The sequence below is a fragment of the Trichechus manatus genome, unplaced genomic scaffold (assembly GCF_000243295.1).
Source record: "Trichechus manatus latirostris isolate Lorelei unplaced genomic scaffold, TriManLat1.0 scaffold00005, whole genome shotgun sequence".
In the NCBI taxonomy this organism is placed as follows: Eukaryota; Metazoa; Chordata; class Mammalia; order Sirenia; family Trichechidae; genus Trichechus; species Trichechus manatus.
In genome coordinates this window covers 15,880,257-15,905,707 of record NW_004443941.1, presented here as the reverse complement: position 1 = coordinate 15,905,707, position 25,451 = coordinate 15,880,257, and the positions used below count along the sequence as shown (strand labels likewise).

General features: G+C 43.9%; 1 protein-coding gene across 1 annotated transcript in view; it reads left to right on the top strand.

Annotated features, from left to right (window-relative positions):
• The window catches only part of PRKCE (protein kinase C epsilon), a 616,913-nt gene that overhangs the window by 496,408 nt on the left and 95,054 nt on the right, over positions 1-25,451 (top strand). The window contains exon 11 of the mRNA XM_004369495.2: positions 10,192-10,346. Within this exon, the coding sequence (XP_004369552.1) occupies positions 10,192-10,346 (155 nt within the window). The remainder of the gene's footprint in view (positions 1-10,191; positions 10,347-25,451) is intronic.

Here is a 25,451-nt window from a genome sequence, read left to right as displayed (position 1 = left end):
CCCAAGAGTGACCCTTGGTGGGGAAGGCAGCCACTGGGGTGAAGCCAGGAGATGTGAGGGACAGCTCAGCCTAGACATGATGGCAGTAATGCAATGGAGTAAAAGAAAGACGTCTACAGCAGCACTGTACTTTTCACTGGCCATGTCCCCATCCAAACCCTCTTGATTCTGTCATTTCCAAAGAGGAAACCAACGACAAGCCATTCCTGCATAACTTTACATGCTGCTGGCATTCACGAAACATTGCTCTTGGGGTCGGCATTGCCGAGATGCAGCCTGTTTGAGAGCTATTCCGTTCATACTGTCATATCATGTGATGTAAACGTATTTTTCCTAAGATGCTAATAACCCTATAACAGGAAAGTGTTCTCTGGTTGATTGGACCAAAACCCCTCCCCTTCCCCTGGCTTCCACACACGGATGAAAGTGTGAGGGGCAGGTTGGCAGTAATTTGAAGTCATTCCCTGAGCTAAGTGTGGCTCCGATCTGGGGCAGGAAATGTTTTTTTGAGCTTTCATGGCTGAGTCAGTTTGATGCAGCGTTGGGTCACTTTAAACTTGGGGCATCCTGTTTAAGTCAAATTAAATCATCATCGTTTTAAGCAGTTAGGAACAAATATCAGCTGTACATGAATGAAGTTTATACCTTCTCAAACAGCAGACCATGTGTGGAAATTTTTATTCGGCCACAAAACAACAGGCATCTCCCTTTGTACCAAAAGTAGGGCAGCCTCTACCCTCCATGGCTTTGTCACTTCAAGCCTTTTTGTGATTCAAGAAGGTGAGAAAATTATTGCTTTGTTGTGCTTTTTTTTAAACAACATTAATCAGTAACCAGTTTTTTAAACAACATTAACCAGGAACCATTTATCAGTAACCATGATGACCCCATCCCATATGTGTCCCTGAGTGGTGCAAATGATTGATATGCTTCGTTGCTAACTGAGGTGCTGATGGTTCGAATCCACCCAGCGGCACCTCAGAAGAAAGGCCTGGTGATCTACTTCTAAAAAATCAGCCATTGAAAACCTTTTGGACCACAGTTAAAACAGCGTTACTAAAGTCGTAATAATGTTGTTGTGTACTGTCAAGTGATTCCGACTCATAACGACCCTGTAGAGCGGAGTAAAACTGCCCAATAGGGTTTCCAAGGAGCGGCTGGTGGATTCGAACGGCTGACCTTTTGGCTAGCAGCTGTAGCTCTTAATCACTGTGCCACCAGGGCTCCAAAGTTATAATAATAGATATTGTTATTGTTGCATAGAAGAATTTACATCACTAATAATTATTATTGAAATGGACCCTTCTCTTCTCTATTAATTGACAGGAAAGTCTCCAGTAAGGAGAAAGATCCTTTATCTTTATTATCCATTCGTCCTTTCCAACAACACAGTCGACTGGGGTAACAATTATGTCTAAAAAAAAAAGGGGGGTGGTCAGCAGAAGCCCCCAGACCCTGGCTGACCTTTCCCTTTCATATGCAAACTTGGGCCCATGGGGCAAGAGTTCTCTGCAGGCTAAGGCCCAATCATTCACAAATGGGTACCACTCTTTTAGATGGTCTAGTCTAAATGGTGCCATTTGGAAAGGCATGACTGAAGTTCCTCATAACTCAAGAGTCCAATTAATGGTCCAGTTATTAGAAACTACCCAAGAGTCTATCACAGCTTAAAGCCTCGATGCTTCACTGAGTGGTGTGTGTTTTTAGTGTTTACCCCCAAACATAGTAAGGTCAGTACCCATTTCCTACAGTCTTCTGAAAACATTCTAATCATGCCAGCAAATTCAGTTAAACAGCATGTATTAGGGACCTGTATGAACTGTGGAAGGAGCTCCGGTGGGACAGTGGTTAAGCACTCAGCTGCTAGCCGAAAAGTTGTGGTGGTTCGAACCCACCAGCCGCTCCTGGGAGGAACGACCTGGCGATCTGATTAGAGCCTAGAAAACCCTACGGGGCAGTTCTACTCTATCCTATGGGGTTGGTATGAGTCGGAATCAACTTGACGGCACGCAATAACAACATGAACGGTGGAGTCACGAGGTGGTTCATGCAAGCTCTCTGTCCTTGAGGTGCTTACAGTATGGCGAAGAGTTTGCTGTAGTAAAAGAAAAGCTCTGAAAACTGGCATAAAATAAAGGTAGAAAAGGTTCCCGTGAACAACCCTACCCAACGTTTAGGCTGCTAGGTGTATGCCTGAGATTGTTCTCAAAGGATATGCCTGAGATTGTTCTCAAAGGATATGCCTGTCTGTAAACGCCGATTAAACCAGTCTCTGCTGATGGTCCACACGTGGCATGTCTGTTGAAGAGCCGAAAGTCTCGTTCATTATTTACTGCTTTTTGTTTATTGTAATGATGTTTGTGCTTTCTTTGTGGCTTAACCTTCAGAAATGGGGAAATAAAATTGATTCAGTTAAGTTCCCCAGAGTGGTTGGATCTTTCCTTTGGTTTTACCAAAGGGGTGATGGAGAGGGGGGAGGGTCGCTTAGTTTTCAAAGATAATAAAACATTTAGGATGGTGGAAAGAAGGAAGACATGGAATAACTCCAGGCTACCTTCTTCCAATCATCCTGAACTCTGCTTCCAGAATAGTTTTTCTTAAAATCAGCGTTACTTGTGCCATTTTACAATTCAAATGATTTCCAGGGTTCTTTACTGCCCACTTACGTTTTTAGAACCACATCTCCCAATCTATCTCCTTTCTACCTATATCCATCTACCTACATCCAGGCTTTAGGCACTGCTTCCTAGATAGAGTTTTTTTCCACCGGCTCATTCCTACGCTTCTCGTGTCCACGTGCAGTGTTCATTTCTGCTCCCCTCTGTCCTTCAGGGCTGTGCTCTTAACTTGCCAGACCTTCTTCTCCTCCCGCTTCACATGGTGCAAGACCTTACGTCTAACGACCTTGTAAGTCTTTCGCCAAATTCAGATTTATCTTAGCCAAATCCCTATAAAATGGCCAGTTCCATCAGCACCGGTCATACTCACTGCCCTCGAGTCATGCTGACTCACAGCGACCCTACAGGACAGAGGAGAACCACCCCATAGGGTTTCAGTACCGGTAGTATCATGGAAAACATAGAATGGGTTTTTCTATAGCTGTTTCTTATCATGATCTCTGTAAGTGGTAAGGCCTGGATCATAGATGATTATTCTCTAACCAGTTGCCGTCGACTCCGGCTGATGGTGACCCCATGTGTGTCAGAGTAGAATTGTGCCCCATAGGGTTTTCAATGGCTGGTTTTTCAGAAGTAGATCTCCAGGCCATTCTTCTGAGGAGCCTCTAGGTGGACAACCCTGAGATGATCAACGTTTCAGTCAGCAGCCGAGCACATTAACTATTTGTACCACTCAGGGCCTCCTGATTATTCTCTAAAAACAACAACAAAAAAAAAACCAAACCCATTGTTGTGAAGTCGATTCTGACTCATAGCTACACTACAGGACAGAGTAGAACTGCCCATAGGGTTTCCAAGGAGCAGCTAGTGGATTCGAACTGCCGACCTTTTGGTTAGCAGCTGTAGCTCTTAACTACTGCACCACCGGGGCTAAGAAGATATGATCCAGATACATAGGTTTCACAATCTGACTTGAAACACAAGAGTTCAGCCCATAATAATATAACAATTTGTGTTGTCCTGTATAGCTTCTTGTGTCCGATTCCAAGGTCTTGGAAACCAAAGCCATGGTTTATGTCATCTTCCTTGTCCTCCAAGCACCCAACTCAGGGCTGGGCACCCAGAAAAGATCTATTGCATTAACAGGTTAAATAACATAGATATAGGGAGAAAGGAGATGTTACAGGGCATGAAACAAGGGCTCACGATCCCCTTCGGTGGTACGCTGAAAGAATCGCTCAAGCTGCTACCAGCACATCAAAGGCGAACTGGCCCATGTCCAGTCTTTTGTTGGGCGCTCATGTGAATTTGATTCAAAAGCGATAGAATCTTTGCACATATAAACAGCTAACAAATGATGGAGAATGTGTGTCCAAACAAACCCAAGTGGAAGGACATGCAGTGCTGCTGGGAGGAAGCCTCTGGCTATCTATCACACCTTGAAAGATGAACAGGGTGGGCCAAGTGTTCCCTTCAAAGGCAGGAAAGGTTAGTACTCTGGGAAATGGAGCCCAGTGGGAATTTCAAATACATGATGTGGCCCTTCCAGCTTGAAGGTCATTACTATTAACTATTCTTACACTAAATGCCCATGACACATAATCTCTCTTTCCTAATTTTATTATTCTACTTGCTATCACAAGACTAACTTTTTAGACATTCAGGTGAGATTAAGGGAGGAGGAGGTGGAATAAGGCTTTTAAAATCTTTGATTACCTCAGAAAACATATTTACTTACTTTTACCAGGAAGTTGGGTTTTTGTTTTCTACCGATGCCAAGAGGGGATTAACAAGTAGCCGCTGGGTTTGCCAACTTTCTTTTGATTTCAGTTTATGTAATTAAGCAGTTCCCAGAATGACTTGAGGTTCTCACTCTGCATCAAAACTTGCTTCTCAAAGTTGTTAGATATGGAGACCAGAAACCATGCAAACTCAGTGAACAGAGGGAGGGGAAGTGGAAAACGTATCTCGCTTTCAAATGTCCCTGTGTCAAAAGGGTTCACCACGCTTTGGGGCCATGCACACTGAAGACTGGATAGAAAGCAGGTTAAAACTAAAGTTCAAAATGGACTAACGTTAAAATAATTTAAAACGAGGTTAACAATAGAACTTCCGTCAACTAGAGCCTTGTCCACATGGGTATTCAAGATTCATGCATTCAACAAACAGTATTAGGAACCCACTATGTGCCAGGTTCGAGTCCCTGGGTGGCGCAAGCAGTTAACATGCTCGGCTGCTATCTGAAAGTTTGGAGGCTTGAGTCCACCCAGAGGCTTCTTAGAAGAAAGACCTGGTGATCTACTTCTGAAAAATCAGCCATTGAAAGCCCTGTGGAGCACAGTTGTACTCTGACACACATCGGGTAGCAGTGTCGGAATCGACTCGACAGCAACTGGTATGGGTTATGGACCAGGTTCAGTTCTAATATCTGGGGATACGGTAAGGAACTAAACTGATAAAAACACTTTCTCTCCTGCCCTCACATGGAGTGAATGCTGGATGAGTACATGTTTACCGAGTGCCTCCTGAGTTGCAGAGTTCTCAGCTCTTCAAGGTTGTAAACCCAATCCTGGGTGGTTGATGCAGACAGGCCACTTGTGGGCTGAGATGGTCAGAGTAGGCACCATCTCCAGATTCTGCAGGCAGGAGGCCCACTGTAGCAGGCTGACTCATATCTTTAACTCCCTAAGCCGTAAGAATTTACAGATGCAAACGTTGGAGCACCCTTTGGTTCTTTTTCGCTCTTACAGTCCTCTGACCTTTTTTCTATTCCTGGGTGGTGCAAATGGTTTGTGCTTGACTACTAACCTAAAGGTTGGTGGTTTGAACCCAGCCAGTGGCACCACAGAAAAAAGGCCCGGTGATCTGCTTCCATAAAGATCACAGCCAAGGAAACCCTATGGAGTAATTCTGTTCTGTGACACATGGGGTCGCCATGAGTTGGAATCGACTCAATGGCAATGGGTTTAGGATTTTTTCATCCACACAATGCTTGTTTTTAAAGGTAATTATAGAAGCTTCTATTTCGATTAGTCTAATTCCCTTAAAAACCAGCAAGTCAGAAGTGCCAACAGTTCCTGCCCTCACCAAGCATACAGACTACTGGAGGAGAAAGATATATAAATCACTTACACAAATAAAACCTCCATTGTGCTGAATACTATAACAGAGAGTGTAGCACACAATATGGGGGGATTGACCTTCTCAGAGGTCAGAATTAGCTTCCTTGAAGAAAAGATGATATTGTTGTGGTTAGCGGCCATTGAGTTGGCCCCCGACTCATGGTGACCCCATGCTCAATGGGATGAAATACTACTCAGTCCTGTGCCATCCCCATGATCGGTTACAGATCAGATCCTTGTGATCCATAGGGTTTTCACTGGCTGATTTTCCAGAAGATCACCAATACTTTCTTCCTAGTCTGTGTTTGCATTGAAATCTGAAGGAAGAGGAGGGATTAACCAGGCAAAGGGGAGGAAAAAATATTTTAAGCAGAGGGAACAACACGAGCAAAGAAAAGCCCTGTGGTAGGAGAAAGCTTGCTGCTGGGGCAGAGGGAGCAAGGGACGGCTCGAAAGAAGATGGCTCAGGAGAGCTAAGTAGGGCCAGATCATACAGGACTTGAGGTGTATCAAGGAGTTTTCTATTTATTCCAAGAGCATCAAGAACCCTTTAAAAGATAAGCCGCAGAATGAGAGAAAGAAGGGCAGTGGGTTACAATCAAATTTACATTTTAATTAGATCACTCTGCCTGTGGTGTGATCAGCATTGGAGGGGGGCTGAGTAAATGTGGGCAGGTCTGGTAAGAAGACACTTGTAAGAATCGAGACCAGAGATGATAGTGGCTTGGGCCAGAGTGGTGGTCATGCTGGTAGCAGAAATGGACAGAAGTGGAGAAATGGAAGGGTACAAAGGTAGTAAGTGCAAAGGTACAATAGGTATAAGCTGCAGGGCTTGGTGAAGGGTGCGAGAGATGGGGTGGAAAGAGGGGTTAGGAATGACTTCCAGGCTTCTGAGGTGTAAAATTGGCTGAATGGTGAAGCCTTTCCCTGAGGTAGGCAACCTTGGACGAGGACCAGTTTGTTGGGGAAAGATTATGAATTCAGTTTTGAACATGTTAGGTTTGAGTGCCTTTGAGGCATCTAGGAAGAGGTGTGAGAGGCGCAGTTGGGTAAATGGGGCTGGAGCTCAGAGGAGAGGTCTGGACGGAGGGAGATGTTTGTGACTCACCTGTGTAGAGGTGTGTTAGACACTGCGTGTGGATGAGATCACTCAGCCCACTCAGAGTAAGGAAAGACGAGGACCTAGAACCAACCTTGTGGGAGTCCAACACTTAATGACCGGGGAGAGGAGAACCCCAAAGAGGAGGCAGAAAACACTCTGCCAGGAACATAGAGAGACAACCTGGACAGGCAGGTGGCCAGAAAGCCAAGGAAAACCCGTTTTTGTATGAGGAGGTGGTCAGGGAAGAAAGCTGCTGAGAAGGCAGGAAAAACGAAGACTTGATAATGGTAACAGTTATAACACTGTCACTAACCATATTAATACCTAATCTTCATAGAGCACCAATTATGAGCCAGGCACTTTAGGGTATAATTTAATCCTCATAAGAAGTCTGTAAGCCAGGTCCTATTACCATCCTCATTTTTACAGATGAGAAAACTGAGCACTGAGAAATGACACCATTTGCCTGAGGTCACACGGCTAGTGAGCGATGGAGTCTGGAGGGAAGTCTTCTTCCTCACTCCCAAGCCCCATCCTTAAATGCTGTGCTGCGCCTCCAGTGCTTATAGAATAAGAATCAACCAAGGGAGTGAAGGTTTTTCCTCTTCAGAGATTTGGATTCTTTAAAACACAGCCAAGGAAGTCATCCATTTTTGCTAAAACCCAAGTCCCGGGTGGGAGGCTTTGGTATGAAAATGGCAGCACTTCTTTCTGATTGTAGCGTTCAGCTAGAATGTTCTTTTTGTTGTTAGTTGCCATCAAGTCAGCCCGGACTCATGGAGACCACGTGTACTAACTACAAAACGAAATGCTGCCTAGTCCTGCACCATCCCCATAATCTGTTGCAGATTGGACCATTGTGATCCATTGGCTGAATTTCAGAAGTAGATCGCCAGGCCTTTCTTTGTAGTCCATCTTAGTCTGGAAGCTCCACTGAAACTTGTTCAGCATCATAGCAACATGCAAACCTCCACTGACAGACTGGTGATGGCTGTGCTTGAGGTACATTGGCCAGGAATCGAACTCCAGTCTCCCACATGGAAGGCAAAAATTCTACTATCACTGAACCACCAGTGCTCTCACTCACTAGAATAGCACAGTGTTAAATAAATGATATGGCTATACTTGCCATACAAAAGGCTTGCCCCAAGTGCTTCAGGGCAGACGTTCTCAAAGTGTGATCCCGCATCAGCATCAGCATCACCCAGAAATTGTCAGAGGTGCAAAAGCTTGGGGTCCTTGAGACTCTGCAACAGACACTCCGGTGGGGCCCAGGAATCCATATTCCAACAAGCTTCCTGATAGTTCTGATGCACAGCAAAGTTTGGGAATGCTGATCTTGGGGTGTCCTTGAAAGGAAAAGATGGGGTCCTTGCACTGGACAGACTTAAAATCCATATATCTCATAGATGCAAAACACCTTGGCAGAAACCAGATGGAACAGAGTCAGTGGTTCTCAGCCCAGCTGCATGTTAGAATCATTTGGAGAACTTCAAGATGCCTAATTCTCACCCTCAGAGATTCTGGTTTAATTGGGCTGGGCTTGGCCCGAACATTGAATTTTTGAAATGAGGATGTGAATGAGAAATGGGTGATTGAATGAATTAATGAATATAGAATTGTACCCCCGAAGATAAGGAGACAGACCTTGAAGGGGAAGGGTGAGACAAACGAAAGAGAAGCTAGGCCCTTTATGAGTACCAGTAAAGCTTGAATAATTCTGGATACCGTGGTGGGGGAGAAGCTAGTCTAAATTAGTAACAATTCTTAATTATGGCACTATTTTCAAAGAGATGCCAATAATAAAGTAGATGCTACCAAAGCTGCTTCAGTAATTTTTAACTGAGTTGTTTTTATTCCATCTTAATGGAAATGATATCTACCAGTATGCTAATATGCTTCTGGAAACTTCACCTATGCTATATCTATGTGTTAAGAACTTACTCTGCCCCTCTGGCCTCTCAAACCTCCCTGCTCACTGCTTGCTTGGTGAGGCTTTCTCCCAAGCTGATCTGGTCAGTTTACCCTCTATTCTTTCTTTCAGGGCCCAGCTCCCTCTGGAATCCTCCATGGCCTCCAGAGAACCCTCTTCAGCACTCAATACCTTTAATGCGCTCTGTTCCTATTTCGTTTCTGTCATCCCGCCCAGTTCTCAACTTCATCCGGGATTATAAGCACCCAAGGGCAGTGATGGCTTATAGTTCTTTACCTCATCCCTAGCACAGTGCCCACACTCTAGGCTTAGAAAATATTAATGAAGAAACTGTGCCAAAGTCCATCCTCTACCATGGATTACAGATAAGAAGGCGCTCCCCTCCCCCACGAGGTTTGACTGTGGTTTGGTCATTCTGAAGGCTGCGGGGAAGGAAGAATCCAAAGGAAGCCTGCTAAGGTGAGAATCCCAGAAGGCAGGCTCTCCAAAGTGAAGAGCGGCATTCACAGGGAAGAGCCCTAGCAGCCTCATTAGCTCCATGTTACATATGGTATTAGATTCCTGTGGCTGCTGTAACAAATTACCACAGTCCTGGTGGCTTGAAACAATAGATGTTTATTCTCTTATAGTTCTGGAGGCAGGAAGTCCGAAATCAGATTCACAAGCCACATCAAAGGGTCAGCAGGACTGCACCCCCTCCGGAGACTCCTGCGGAGAATCCGTTCCTTGTCTCTTCCAGCTTCTGGTGGTCCTGGCATTCCTTAGCTTGTGGACTCATCAGTCCAGTCTGTCTCCATAGTCACATTGCCTTCTCCTCTTCTGTGTGTGGTCAGATCTCCCTCTGCCTCCCTCTTATATGGATACTTGTGATTATTTACGGACCACCCTGATAATCCTGCATGATCTCCTCATCTCAAATTTTTTAATTTATTGTACAGTCTTTTTTCTTTTTTGTGTTATAAAGTAACATTCTCAGATTCCAGAGATTAGGATGTGGATATCTGTTGGCTGAGAGTGGGAGGGGGCATTCTTCAACCTACCACACATATAAAGGTAACTGGAGCCTCCATAGCGACAGAGGCTTGTCCAGGGCCACACCTCAAGTTAGTGACAGAAATCAGACAAGGACCCCGGTCTCTCTTCTGTCAACTGTGAGCTTCCACCACTAGGCCAAGCTGATGCCCATGTTTCTCCTCAAAAAGACACACAAGGAAAGAGATTTCAAGTAACACCTCATACCCTCATTCATGTGCTTCATTCGCTTGTTTTTTCTTTGGCTCGTGCGCTACCAGGATCCATCCACCCTTGCTCCTTTTCCCCCCTCGGCTACTAGTTCTGTTATGGGCTCGAAATACTCTTGCCTGGGTGGGCAGCTGAGGTGAAGAAGCTAAATGACATTTTTCTCCCTCTTTTCAGGACCGCCTCTTTTTCGTCATGGAATATGTCAATGGTGGAGACCTCATGTTTCAGATTCAGCGCTCCCGAAAATTCGACGAGCCCCGCTCACGGTTCTATGCTGCAGAGGTCACCTCAGCCCTCATGTTCCTCCACCAACATGGAGTCATCTACAGGTAGCCTCTTACTGCCTCCTTTCTGGCTTTAAAGTGAACAAATAGTGACGTCTCTGGACACTTAAACTGACTTTGGCTCCCACCCAACTGGTCTCTTAGCAACCAGCCTTAGATTAGTTGTTTGTTCCAATTTGCTTACAGAGAACTTTTTTGGGGGCTGTTTATCATTGTCAATGTTAATATTTGAATGGCCCCAGGAGATCTGCCCCACTGTTTGTGCCAGTTTTGATTTAAAGCTCAAGCTTGACGTTTCAAAGATATGGTGCCAAGTGGCCTTGTGGCGACCTTCATTTCTCTCTCTCCCCCACCCTCTTCCTTGAACATCAGGGCATTCTCTTTCCTTTTTCCTTCTGTGCCATGAACTTCCTCCCCTTCCCACCCTCTTGCCCCTTCCTGAGTTTGTTTGGTTCTGTGGTCTCCTGCAGATACAATCTGGGAAGGAGGAGTTGCTCCAGGGTCTCAGGGTTTATGATGTGGGGCAGGGGGAAGGAAGTAGCCAATATCCAACAGGAAGTGACTCTTTGCAGATCATCCAGTCCCTTCTTATTGCCCTTCCAAGAAAACGGAGCACTTGCACGCGCGTGCGCACACAAGCACACACACGCACGCACATACACGCGCACACACACACACACAAATTTTCCAGTGAGAGAGCAGGACTATTTACGCAGGCTCTTCTGTGAGGTCAGGAATTCTGGGAGGAGTAAATATTTATAATTAGCAACAGGGACACTAAGGTTCCTTAATTTTTTTTCAGTGACTGTCAATTTCTTTACTTGGTCTTTGCTTTCTCCTCTTTTCTTCCTTTTTATTTTTTAATTGAGTAGAAGAGGGGCTGGTTATAGTCTTGGTTTAACCCAGAACTTAGTCACTGACCCACTCCTGGGAACAAAGCCCCAACTAAATGCTCTTCACGGGCTCTGACGGTCGCCATTCCAGGCTTTCTTTCCCCCTGCCATCTCTTAGCTCCCTGAAGCCTGCCTCTCTCTGCTCAAACATAGTCAACCGCTTCTTATGACCCACTTAACGAAGCCCATACATTTTATCCTGCTACTTGTGGATCTCCACAATGTGAGTCCCTGGATTAGTTTCCTGTTGCTGGGGAACAAATTACCACAAACTTAGCAGTTTGTTTTAGGCATGGCTTAGCTGGATCCTCTGCTCAGGGTCTCACAAGCCTACAATCAAGGAGTCAACCAGGCTGCATTCTCATCTAGATTTCGGGATCTTCTTTCAAGCTCACGTTTCAAAGAATCCATTTCCTTGAAGCTTTAGGACTCATACAGCCTACTTCTTCAAGGCTAGCAGGAGAGAAAGTCTTTCCTGCTTGAAGTCTCTGGACCCACTTTTAAAATGATTTACCTAATAAGATCAGGCCCACCCCGATTAATCTTCCTTTTGATTAACTCAAAGTCAAATGATTAGGGACCTAAAATAAATTTGCAAAATCCCTTCACCTTTGCCCTATAATGTATATAATCTTGGGAGTGATAGCACATAACCTTTGCCATATTTTATTGGTTAGACGCAAGTCACAGGTTCCGTGAAAAGAGAAGGGGATTATAGGATTATATGAGGTATGACTAATTCTGTTCACCCTAGCCCAACACACTGTCTCTCCCTACTTCCGACAGCACCTCATTTTGAACCCACCAAAGTTCTCAGCGTTCCTCAAACTCACCTGCCAATTCCCCACGCTGCTGTGCTTATGTCCTCCTCTGTCCCATGCTGACCAGCCTAGAAGCCTCACTGAGACACTGCCTGCCTGCACCCACCTGGTCCCACCAGCCGGAGTGAACCTTCCCATCCCCCACATGCTTTCTATAGACTTTCTTTGCTGTACCTACCACTGTTTACCTTGTAGGGGTAGGCATCTGTGTGGACCTTTTTTATTTAATTCCTCAATCTTCTTCTTAGTCTATATATTCTTCTCATCCTACACATAGTAAAGAGCCATTTGATTTCAATTAGTTTAAAACCCCTAATCCCTGCACCCAAAGCAGTTAACAAGCTAGTTAGAGCCGCAGGGGATAGATAAGTAAAAAGATAATCCATGTTACAAGGCAGCGCATTGTTATATTCCAGTGATAAGAAGAGCTGCCATCCCTCGAGATGTCATTCAGATACCATCCCTATGAAAGCCACATTATTTTTCACATTTAATTAGCAGGAATTCTGAGACTTGCCTTAAGTAACTTGCCCAAGGTAAGTGACAGGAGTTAGGAAATGTAACTTGGCAAGTTGCAGTCTTGGGTTTGACTGGCCAACCAGTTCATGCTGTAAATCTTGACACTTGGTACCCTCCTTTTCAAGTTCAAAGCTCAAACTCTTTAGCGTGTCGTTCCAAGTACTCCAGCACTTGGCTCTCCCTTACATTGCTCGTTTTCTTCTCCTTTATGCTTTCCTAAATGAATGCCTCTCTCTCACCACGCTTGTGACCACTTTTACCCTATTGGTTTCAATGAGCCCTGCTCTCTCTCTGTCCATCCCACCTCCCTGACCATTTCTCCTGCATCTCTATATTGTGTTGACTAGCTCTTTTCCCTCCCCGCCCCCACCCCGTTTATCTAAAAGCTGGTTTTTCCCAGGACCTTCACCCCTCTTTATTCCTACCCTTTGTTCCTATACTCTACCTGGGCAATTTCAACCTTCCCATGTCTTTGAATGACTCCTATATGCTAGGGGCTCCCATACGTCTATGTCCAGATCCCTGTCATCTCCAGGACCCCAAGCAAGACTTCCGACACCTTCTGGACTTCCCTCCAATCTCAAATTAAGCATGTCTCCCCAAAACTTATTCTCATCCCTATTCTCCCACCTCAAAACAAAACAAAGCAAACCCTGTCCCTTACCCTTCTCTTGGCTAATGGCGGCTCCACTCACTCAGTTCCCCAAGCAAGGAGTTTAGGTGTTGGCTTGGACTCCTCCCTCTTCCCACCTTCATTTGGGTAGATTCCATCAAGTCCATCTTCTGAATCTCTCTCTCTTAAAACTTGATCCTCAAGGCCGCTTCACTTCTTCCCTGGCTGGTTTGCAATTCCTTACTGATTCTACTCACTGGCCTTCGAGTTTCTGCCCTGCAGTCTATCCACCTCTTCCTCCATTGCTGCCCAATACTCTCTCTAAAGTATAGACTGATTGGCACATAGTCCCCTTGTTAGTACCCTTCAGCCTTTATACAATAAAGTCCAAATGCCTTTGCAGGGCTCCAGACTTCCTCACAACTGGGCATGTGGCCGCTGTGTGTAGCTTTGCAGTATAGACTCAGTACAGAAAGGAAAGGCAGAGGCAGTGAGTAGGGGGTGACACCCAGCCAAGGATCGACTTACCAGACCTAGAGCCCTGTGTGGGAGGCTTTAGCTCCAAAAAGGAGTGCTCTGAAAATTGGTCTACCCAGGAGAGATGCCTTTTTTTGCTTCTTACAAAGACACCATGCCTGCTAACAGGGCCCTGGCAGCCCCCAATGAAACTGAGGCACTTATCACCACTACTCCTAGTCATGTCAGGGTCACTGTGAATCGGAATCGACTCAATGGCAATGGGTTTGATTTGGTTTTTTAGGTACTCCACATTACTTGCCTTTGTCCCCCAAATACCATTCTCTCTCCTTGCTCTGTGCCTTTTGTCCCTGCTGTTCCTGGGATTCCCTTGCTCCTAATCTGTGTCTGGATCAGTGGTTACCCATTCACAGCTGTGGTCTGACTGCCTCTGAGTCCCTGGTTTAAAAAACAATACAGATTCCATAATCCAGTAGGAGGGGAAGTAGATAGGAGTATAGATGGAAACCAATTGGCTATGAGTTGATCCTTGTTGAAGCAGGGGGATGGATGCTTGGGAGTTCACTATTTTGTCTACTTTTGTGTATGTTTTAAATTTGTCATGATAGTAATAATAATTTTAAAAAAGAATACAGATTGCAGGGTAACGCTCTTGGAACTTTTGATTCAGTAGGCCTGGTTGAGGTTCTGGAATTTTTTTTTTCCCAAAGCTCCCCAGATGATTTGGGGGCCACAGGTCTAGAGGAATACCATTCTGCCCTCAGGACTGTGTCAAGTGAACCTCCTCCATGAGGCCTTCCTTGACCACCCAGCAGGGGCAGATTATACATTAGTAGTATACAATTATTTAGATCTATTAACTCACTTAATCCCTATAACCTTGAGCAATAGGCACAGCTCTTATCCCCACTTTATAGAGGAGGACACTGCAGCATAAAGCACGGAGACATTTGCCCAAGGCTGGAGAGGCTGCATTCTGCACCATCCTCTGCTGTGGACAGTGTGTGGTAAACAGTTTTACATTTTTTCACCACATCAAAGATTCTGCTTCTAGGTATGGCTGGCATCTGTTCTTTCTCCCAACCCCACAGCACCTTCCTACAGAATCAAAGCCTTTTTTCAAATTTACCGTCCCTGACAGGGACAGATTGATTGCTCTGTGAGCAAGGTAAGCATAGGCTTCCTTGCGCTTGCTTCCTAATCTGTCGTGAACAATTTCACACGTTTTTCACCACATCCTAAATATGTGGTGAAAATCATGTAGTGAAAAACATGTGAAATTGTTCACGACAGCTTAGGAAGTAAACATAAGTAAGCCCGTGCTTACCTTGCTTATTGGGTCATCCGCCCCTGCACCCAGCCCATAGTGGTGATCATCCCTTCCAGACCTAACACTTATCTGTACCATACATTTAGCAGTTCCCTTTGCCAACCCTGTATTTGTTTTTACTTATAATACCTACTGATACCTCTATTCTGTGATATCAATATTCTTACGATACCTATTCTGTGATTCGGAGTCCCACGCAGGAGTGCTTACCTTTCACTCTCTATGGCCTGGGACAGTCCCTGCTTATAGTAGGTGCTCAATGAGTATTTGTTCTTCTGGTCTACAATGGTCTAGAGCCCTCCAGTCCAGTGGCTTGCTACCTCATAGATGTGTACTTACGTGCTTGAAGCGTCCTGACACACAACACATAGTTTATTCTCATTGACCCCCAAAGGCACCCCATTCCTTCATATGTCTTATTTTAGACGCTAATGGGAACCATCTCATCTCTGTGTCCCACATTGCCTTTGTTTCCAGCTGTTGTCTTTAGGGCTGTCTGGGATAGTCAGTCTGAGGTTAGCTAGAGAGGCTGTGAGTGTTTGTCCCTGATGATTTGCTTCTGGTGGTTTCAAAGCCAGGTGGAGACCATATTTTGTATGATGCAGGTCTCCACCATGGATCTGTTTGGGGGATTGACAAGACCAGACTCTGGAGGATAAACTTCACTGCTGACGTTCAGGTTGCATTTTCCAGCCCTACCCGCTGGAATTCGTATACAAACTAATTAGCGGCTAATTGGCCGGTGTTCAAGAACGAAGGGAAGAAGTCATTTCTCTGGACAGTGGCTCACACTTGAAAGAGAGTCCAAGCTGATAGGCATGCCCGGCCTCTTTTCCTCTGGCCCCTCTCCAGGTCAGGCTCCCCGCCCCAGGCAGCGCAGGGCTCTGGCTCTGGGAGCCCAGCCTGGCGTTCCTGTGCCTCCTTTCTGTGCTGTGGTGGAAGAATACACTAGATCACCTTGGCTCCACTCTTCCTCACGATGTCTTTTAAAAATCTGTCTTTTCCCTCTTACACTCACATACCCTGAGAGGTGGAGGTTTTGACAGAGTGGGCCTTCTGCCCAAAGTTTATCCAGGGGACTTTCTCCTTCCGTACATCGTGTTCAGAACTTGTACCAGTTATGCTCTGAGCTGCTCAAGCACAGCAGCCAACTCTCAGGGAGTGCTCCTCCGTCCATGAGGCGTGAAAGAGAGGGCTTTTGTGATCTGTCTCAGAGAGGGGCACCGGGGACACGGGGATTAGAATGTAAAACTTGGTGAAGAGGAATGCTTCTTATTCTTTTACAGTCCAGAATGACCTAGTACAGGCCAGGAGCACTGTCCACAGCGGAGGATGGTGAAGAATGCAGGCTCTGCAGACCTGGCCAAGTGCCTCAGTGCTTTACGCTTCAGTGTCCTCCTCTATAAAGTGGGGATAATGGCTGTACCTATCACACAAGTTATAGGGATTAAGTGAGCTAATCTAAATAATTTTGAATTGTGCCTACCATACAGTAGGCTATCAATAAATGTTAGTTAACACTATTACTGAATATACCATGGACTACCAGAAGAATGAACAAATCTGTCTTGGAAGAAGTACAGCCAGAATGTTCATTAGAAGCAAGGATGGCGAAACTTCGTCTCACATACTTTGGACGTATTATCAGGAGTGATCAGTCCCTGGAGAAGGACATCATACTTGGTAGACTAGAGGGTCAGTGAAAAAGGGGAAGACCCTCAATGAGATGGATTGACACTGGTTGCAACAATGAGCTCAAGCATAACAATTGTGAGGATGGCGCAGGACCGGGCAGTGTTTTGTTCTATTGTACGTAGGGTCCCTGTGAGTCAGAACCGACTTGACGGCACCTAACAACAACATTATTCTGTCTCAGATTTGTTTTTATTAAGATTTTTGGTGAGCTTTTATTTAGCCCAGGCTCCAAAAGGATTCTTGCAATCACATTAGAAGAATGAAGTCTTTGCTTCTTTCTTTTCTTCTTCCTCCCTCCTTCCCTCTTTCCTTCCTTTCTTCTCTCTTTCCTTCCTTCTTGTAAAGTTGAACTCATTTTCCTTAATTACAGAAATAGTAGACATAGTAAAAATAAAAACTTAAGTAGTAAAGAAAGGTGAGAAGTCAGTTGTTTTCCCTTCTCCAACCTGTGTTTTACCCAACGGTAAAACAGTTTAACCGTTTCTAGAGAATCCTTCCAGAAATCTCCTTGAGCATGTTATGGAACCTCTTTGTGACTGGTTTCCATTTGTGAAGTTCAGATAATGCCTGCCTTGTCTACTTCATAAGGTGGCTGGGTGTGGTTACTAGAAGGTGGACTGTAGTAGAGGGTATGAAAGCAGGTGGGAAATGACAGGGCATTTTATTTATGTAAAGTTATCATTCATGATGAACATTTGTCATTTCTTGCACTGAAATTTGGCCTTTATCCACTAGAGGAAGAAGTTTATAAGTTATAAAGCTCTCTCCTCAAATTCTCCAAGATATCAATCTTTCACGAGCCATTGTCATCACTCCCCAACATCCAGCCTTGCCCAGGTGCCTGTCGTGTGCCTGGTGCCGGAACTGGGCAGTGATGAGGCAAGAGGAGGGAGAAGGGCCCCCTGCCTTGGCCTGGTCTGGATTACTCTGTACTCAGGCGGTGCTTAGAAAAGGCTTTTCATGTTCACAGTGATGATGTTTATAAAAAAAAACAAATAAGAATTAAGCTCAGGGGAGCAAAGATTTCATCAAAACCACAGAATACTGATAAACTAGACCCGAAATACTGAAATACCTTTTCCTCTGCAGGGTTGGGGGAGGGGGCAAATCCAAAAGAGGGGGTTTAGGAGGGATGTCCCCAGAAGGAGCAGAGGATATCCTGAGGTTGCTAGCTGTGATCTCTAAGCCAGGCCTCCCCAGAAAAGCAATGCAGAATTGTGATAGAACTTTAGTCTTGCCTTCCTGCTAGGTCACGGGGGGAAGGGCACTTTGTTTGGGCCATGATATCCTGACCTGTTGTTGGAGCTTTCTCCTATCATTGGCCCAGTTAGGGATTTCCTAACTCGATGAAGTTCTTTTTGTTAAAGCCTGTGTTAATAATTGAAAGGGCTAATATTAGAGTTTCCTCTCTTCGTAATACATTTTCAATTTATTTAATGCTAATATGAAGCAGGGGAGGAGGATGAGGTGGGATAATCCCTTTCTTTTGCCTTCTCATTCTTCTAGGACTTGGCCCTTAGAAGACCACTAAGGGCACCTGGAGATCCTTTTTCCCCATCATACCAAAAAAAAAAAAAACCTAAAACCATTGCCATTGAGTCCATTGCGACTCATAGTGACCCTATCAGACAGAGTAGAGCTGCCCCAAAAGGTTTCCAAGGAGCAGCTGGTGAATTTGAACTGCCAACCTTCTGGTAAGCAGTCATAGTGCTTAACCACTATGGCACCATCACAGAAAATGACAGTTTACTAGAAAACTCCTAAACATCGAAGGGCTGAGTCTCTAATGCAAGGATATCAGCTAACATATGGCAGGAATCATGAGTGAATGTTAGACTGAAGAGGACCTCAGTGACTACTGAATCCAACACTGTCATTTTATAGATGAGGAACTTGGAAACAAAACTAGGCAGTAACTCACTCAAGTTTACACGAGGTAGTATAAACTTCAGATGTTATTTTAATCAAACATATACATACAGATTAAGAGGCCAATAATTCCACAAGGTGTTTAAGGAAATAAAAAGCAGTTTTCTGCCCTCCCCACCCATTTCTCCTTCCACAGACACAACCACTTTCAGCTTCTATAGCTGATTCTTTTTTGATATGGACATCTTTATTTCTAAATAACATTCTTTTATTACTTCTAGAATTTTTTTGTTTTAATTTTAGGCATTATCTATTGACTTCCCTCTATGGAAGATGGAGATTTAGTTCTCTTCCCCACCCACTACCCACCCCCATTGCTTCATCACATACGTACACCTTTCCCATCCTCCTATCCTCTCAGAATAGTTTATTGTAATTTCGGTAAAGTGAATATATATTGTTTTACATTATTGTTACTGTGAAACGCTGTATGGAGCTAAACCATGTGGTAAACTATAATTACTTTTTCTTTCCTATACATTTGTTCATTTGTTTGTTTTCTCTGCAGTTGATAATTACTTCTTTGTTTTCTCTATACTTAATAATTCAACCACAAACCTCTACAGATTGTTCACATCTCCTTTCAAAATGTTTAGATACATTAGGTATTATATCGATTATGTATTCTTAGATAAATTTCTCCCAGAACCTTCTAAACTGCTCTAGTCTGGATAGTTGTCCTTTATGCCTACTGCATACCTGTCGTTGGGAGCCCTCCTCCCTATTATCCTAAAGATTCCTTTTGTCTTTCTCTTATGTTGAAGGTTGTGCTTTTTTCTTTTTATTCCATGTCTTCTTTCTTGGAATACACCATCAGTTTGGTAAACCATCCTCCAATCATTTTCTGAGAAATTGTATGGGAAGTAAATTTTTAAGACTTTTTAAAAGTATCTAAAATCATCTTTCTTTTACTCACAAACTGATGGATAGTTTGGCTGGGTATATAATTCTAGCTTGAACATGATTTTCACTTAATATATGAAACATTGTTCCACTGTTTTCTAGCTTATAGTGTTGCTGTTAAGAAGTCTGAAGCCATTTTGATATTTGATCCTTTCTATGGGAGCTTGTTAAATATTTCTGTATCTATTATTCTAAAATAACTGAATGATGGGTGTGGGTTTATTTCTCATCCATTGCACTGGACCCAGGATGGACCTTTACAATTTAGGAAATTATGTTCTTTAGTTCTGGAAAATGTTGTTTATTTCCTTAATGATTCCTTTTCCTGTGTTTTCTCTTTCTGGAACTCTCATTTGGATTTGAGACTGGTCAACTGGGAGTTTATTGTAGACTAATCTGTCTTGGCCACTTAGAGAACCCTTGATTGTCAGTATTTTTAGATCTTTCTTTTTGGAGTTCTCAGATTACCCTGGGAAGACTCTCCCAGAGTCCTTTCTGAAGGAATAAGGACTTGCACCCTGTAGGAGCCGAGTAAGAGAAGAGAATTGGAGGGCCCAACTTGCAGAGTACCTATGTTCAGTTAATTCTCCTTTTTGCAGTACTGTATCCTGGTGCCCCCAAGTCTAGAGACCCTCTGATTCCCTTCTCCAGAGAAAAAACCTCTGGGGGTATGGAAGAGGCTGTGCAATGTGAAGAAGAGTATCTGGGTTTCTAGCTGCTTTTCAACCAAATCTGTTTTATCTCTCTTCACATCACCCTCATCTCCATAGGAAAACTTTATTATTATTTGCTGAGCTTTGGCAGGGGATTGACGGCAGGGAAATTGTGCAGCATAAATTTGATTGTTCTTGACTTTCTCCATTGCTGGTTCAGGATTCAGCTTTCTCAGGTCTACTAAGTCAGTAAGCACTCATCCATTTGTTTTCAAGCCTCCAAAATTGTGTTGCATTGTTTCTTCTCTTGCTCTCCCCATCTTTGTGTGTTTTGGTCTTTATGTATAATTTTGGGAAGGAGAGAAATATAGTTGTGGGTCTTTAATCTACACTTTTTTATCCAGAATTCAGTAATAACAACAGCAGCAATCATAACAAAAATATTTATTTAGCCCTATTCTGAGCACTTTACACATGCTAGCTCATTTAATCCTCGCAGGAACCCTATGAGTTAGATACAGTTATTACTTACAGGACCTATAACCTGTCCAAAGAAGACCCTTCCAGATACTGCTATTATCACTGTCATTGTCAGATCACACTGTCCTTGTTGCTGCTGCTGCAATTTTGCGTGGGAAGCAAAGTTGCATGTTATATGTTGTATGTTGGAGAGAGAGTTTGGGATCAAAGGACTACAGTTGAATCCTGGGTCTGTCTTGTCTTAACTGGGTTTTCTTGGACAAAATACTTGAACTGTTTGAAATGTAGTTTCCTCATTTTACCATGAGAATCATAACACAAACTTCCCTGGACTGTTTTGAAATTTAAATGAGAAAGCATTTGTAGAAGTACCAAGTGCAATGTTTGGCACCTAGTAGGCTCGGTAAATACCTGTTGGATGAATGGACAGCATAGGGTTACAGAGTCAGAGGATCTGGGTTTGAGTCCCAGCAGTGCCACTTACTAATTATATTTAAAAAAAAAAAAAAAAAAACACCCACTGCCATCCAGTTGATTCCGACTCATAGCAACTGATAGGTTTTCTGAGGCTGTAAATCTCTATGGAAGCAGACTGCCACATCTTTCTCCCCCCCAGAGCCACTGGTGGTTTCGAACCCCTGACCTTTCGGTTAGCAGTCTATTGCTTTAACCACTGTGCCACCAGGACTACTAATTATATCAAAATCTGTTGCCGTTGAGTCAATTCCTAGTCATAGAAACCCTATAGGACAGAGTAGAACTGCCCCGTAGGGTTTCCAAGCTGGTGGATTTGAACTACCGACCTTTTGGTTAGCAGCCGAATTCTTAACCACTGTACCATCAGGGCTCCACTAATCATATAGCCCTGGGCAAATTCTCTCTCTGAGCCACAGTTTTCTCATCTGTAAAATGATACTAATGATAAGAATAGGTTCTGACCTGCAGACTTAGTTGGCTTACATTGTAAGACTTAGATAAGGTAATGGACATAACAATTCATCTGGAGGTGGGTTTGGGTCACAGCCAGTGTCTGAGGAGGGGCAGACACAACAGAGATGGTGACAGTGCAGCAACGCCCCTGTTGGGAGGAAGCAAGTTGGTGGATATGTGAGTCTGCATCCTTAGTGTAGGTTAAGGGCCCATGAAGGACAGGACCCTGATTTTAGGACAAGGCGATATTCTAGCAAAAGGAAATCTTCTCTTTGGTGATGTTCTGTTTCTGAGGGTGCTTTGGAACTAGGGACAGGATCAGTGAGTGCTGATAAATGCACATGACTGTCACCAACAGGCTGGCACAGCTGACAGATGTACTTGCGTTGAAAGCTAGAAAGTCTGACTTTGGTGCCTTGACCTCCCTGTTGGGTTCCCTTTGCTCCCAAGCATCTTCATGAGCTCCCATCCCACTCCAACCCACCCCTGACATCCAGTCCCTATGTGACTTACCTCGGAAAAGAGCCTGACTTTAGAAACATGCATTTTTAGTTTGATGAGAGTCATTCTATCCCTCCACCATGTTGTATGATTGAAGGCTTTGTCCAAAGTCTGATAAAGGAACGCTAAGTATTAGTGTGGGTTTTTCAAGAGTAATCACTTTTCTGTGAGTCCAGATTTACTTGAGAGTGAGACCCTCTTTACCCCCAAACTGATGAGTGCAGTATTACCTGCTGGTAACAGGGTGGGGTGCAGTCACTGTGACTCAATGAGGGGCGGGGGAAGGAGAGAGCAGACAGAGACTGAGCCAGTTGGGATGCAAACCAAGTTTACATTCCTCTGAGGAAGCCACGCTATTGCTGACCAGATTGGAAGTCAAATTTTGACTTTCATTGACATGGGAGCTTCAGAGCAAACAGGAAGTTTAAAACCAGAGGGAAATTCCTGATTAAATTTGTTTAAGTGTTTCAGCTAATGGTGTATATTCAAAGAAAAAATTATCAGGGACCCAGTCATCTCCTATTTTTATGTGTCTCATGGTACTTGCCATAGAACTGACAACCCAGTATAGTGGAGGACACAGCTCTGGGACACCTGTGTTCAAACCCTGCCTCCAGGCTCATTAGATCGTGGGCAAGGAGCTTAAATCTTTTCTAAACCTCAGTTTCCTCATCTGTAAACTGGGGATATTACTTGCCTCACAGAGATGTTGTGTGCGTCAAATGAGCTAATACACGTAAAGCAGTTACAAGTGTGTCTGGTACAGAGTAAGCACTCATGGTATCTGCTGTCATTGCTGTCTTTATTCTGTTTCACAAGTGGCTGAGTAGGCAGTTGAAAGGATTCACTTTGTACACCTTGAAAATTTCACATGAATGTATCCTGCCAGTTGGCAAACTGATGAAAACCCCTTGTCAGCTTATAGTCTTTCAAACAAGAGATGCTTTAGGAGTTGGGAACTGTCATATGAAGGGAATGTTATATCTATATATTAGCTTCATTTTTATTTTGTGACCATGCCATGTTCTACCGAAAGTAGAAATCTTGGAAAACGTATTTCTGCTGTGTATTCAACAGCTCCTACGTTTAGTCACACGATTTTGTTTTTTCAGTGCTTTTGGCTAATGATTGAACTACTAAAAATGAGAATTGTTTTAGCAAACAATTGGTGGCTTTGCCGTGTGGTAAACAGAGTCCTTTGTGAACTTCTGGGATTGGTTCCCTGTGGTCTCTGTTGGCTCTCCCCATAGAGTCCTGCACACCTCTCGGTTGGCTTTGTTCTGAGGTGACTCAGGCTGGGTGGGGTGGGACAGGTAGGGGGACCATAGGACTTGGAGGAGTAGGGGCCACACTTCATTGGCTCTGCTTCCCTCTTTGGTCCTGGTAACAGGCTGAAGGATTCATAGTGGTTGTTTTCACCACTTTCTCTCTCCTTGCTTCTTGTTCTCTTCTCCCACTATTCCAGGTAGATTAATTCTCAAACAACAAAGAATTGGGGTACTTTCTTTTTTTTAATTCTTTTTTTCTTTTAATTGTGCTTTAGGTGAAAGTTTACAGAGCAAATTAGTTTCTCACTCAAAAATTTATACACAAATTGTTTTGTGACATTGGTTGCAATCCCCACAATGTGTCAGCACTCTCCCCCTTTCCCTTTCTACCCTGGCTTCTTCAGTTCCATTCATCCAGTTTTCCTGTCCCTTCCTGCCTTCTCGTCTTTGTTTTTGAGCAGTTGTTGCCCATTTGGTCTCATATACTTGACTGATCTAAGAAGCACGTTTCTCACATGTGTTATTGTTTGTTTTGTAAGCTGCCTAATCTTTGGCTGAAAGGTGAACTTCGGGAGTGGCTTCAGTTCTGAGTGAGAAGGGTGTCCGGGAGCCACAGTCTAAGGGGTTCCTCCAGTCTCTATCAGACCAGAAAGTCTGGTCTTCTTTGTGAATTTGATCTTTTGTTCTACATTTTTCTCCAGCTCTGCCCAGGACCCTCTGTTGTAATCCCAGTCAGAGTGGTCGGTAGTGGTAGCGAGGCACCATCTAGCTCTTCTGGCCCCAGGGTCGTGTAGACTGTGGTTCATGTGGTCCATTAGTCCTTTGGACTAATTGCTCCCTTGAGTCTTTTTTCACTCTCCTTTGCTCTGGACTAGAAGAGACTGATAGTTGTATCTTAGATGGCTGCTTGCAAGCTTTTAAGACCCCAAACCCTTCTCACCCAAGTAGGATGTAAAATATTGTCTTTAAGACCTATGTTGTGCCAATTGCCACAGATGTCCCAAGTCTATGGTCTATGGGAACGTAATTCCATGAGGTATTTAGTTATGCCTAAGAGGTTTCCCTGACCGTGCCACTTCTGTGCTCCATTGTCTATATTAGTATAAGAGGAGCACCTACAGTCATGTATGTAGAAATTTCTACCACCAAACCTGTATCTGCCAGTGGGTGTGCTCCCTTACCCCCTCCCTCAGCTCTTGGCATATCTATCTATCTGTGTATCCATTTGTAGATTATTGTTTGTTAATTCTATTGTTACAGCATTGTCTATGCAATAGTAGTTACCATACCTTACTTACCCGTTGCTGTCGAGTCGATTAAGACTCATAGTGACCCTATAGGACAGAGTAGAACTGGCCCATAGAGTTTCCAAGGAGAGCCTGGTGGATTCGAACTGCCAACCTTTTGGTTAGCAGCTGTAGCACTTAACCACTATGCCACCAGGGTTCCTGTAGTTACCATAGTTGTCCTTTATTCCTGCATTCCTCTCAGTGTCATCGCTTGCTTGGTCATGTTGTGCTGGCTTCTCCTATATTGTGTATTGCCTTTTGCTTCGCCGATATTGACACGTTTTCTATCTCTCCGGTAATTTTCCCTCCCTCTTCCTCCCATCCCTGGTAACCATCAAAGAGTTTTTTTTTTTTTTTCTCCGTGTGTAAACCTTTTGTTGTTACTTTATAATAGCAGTCTCATTCAATATTTGTCCTTTTGCAATTGACTTATTTCACTCAGCATAATCCCCTCCAGATCATCCATGTTGTGAGATGTTTCACGGATTCATCATTATTCTCTATCATTGCATAGTATTCCGTTGTGTCTATGTACCACAGTTCTTTAATCCATTCATCTGTCGATGGGAACTTAGGTTGCTTCCACCTTTTTGCTGTTGTGACTAATGCTGCAATGAACGTGGATGTACACGTCTGTTCGTATATATGGCTCTTATTTCTTTAGGGTATATACCAGGAGTGGGATTGCCGGATCATATGGTATTTCTATTTCTAACTTTTTAGGAAGCACCATACCATTTTCCATAGTGCTTGTCGCATTTTATTACATTCCCGCCAGCAATGTATAAGAGTTCTAATCTCCCTACAGCCTCACCAACATTTGATATTTTCTGTTTTTTTTTTTTTTTT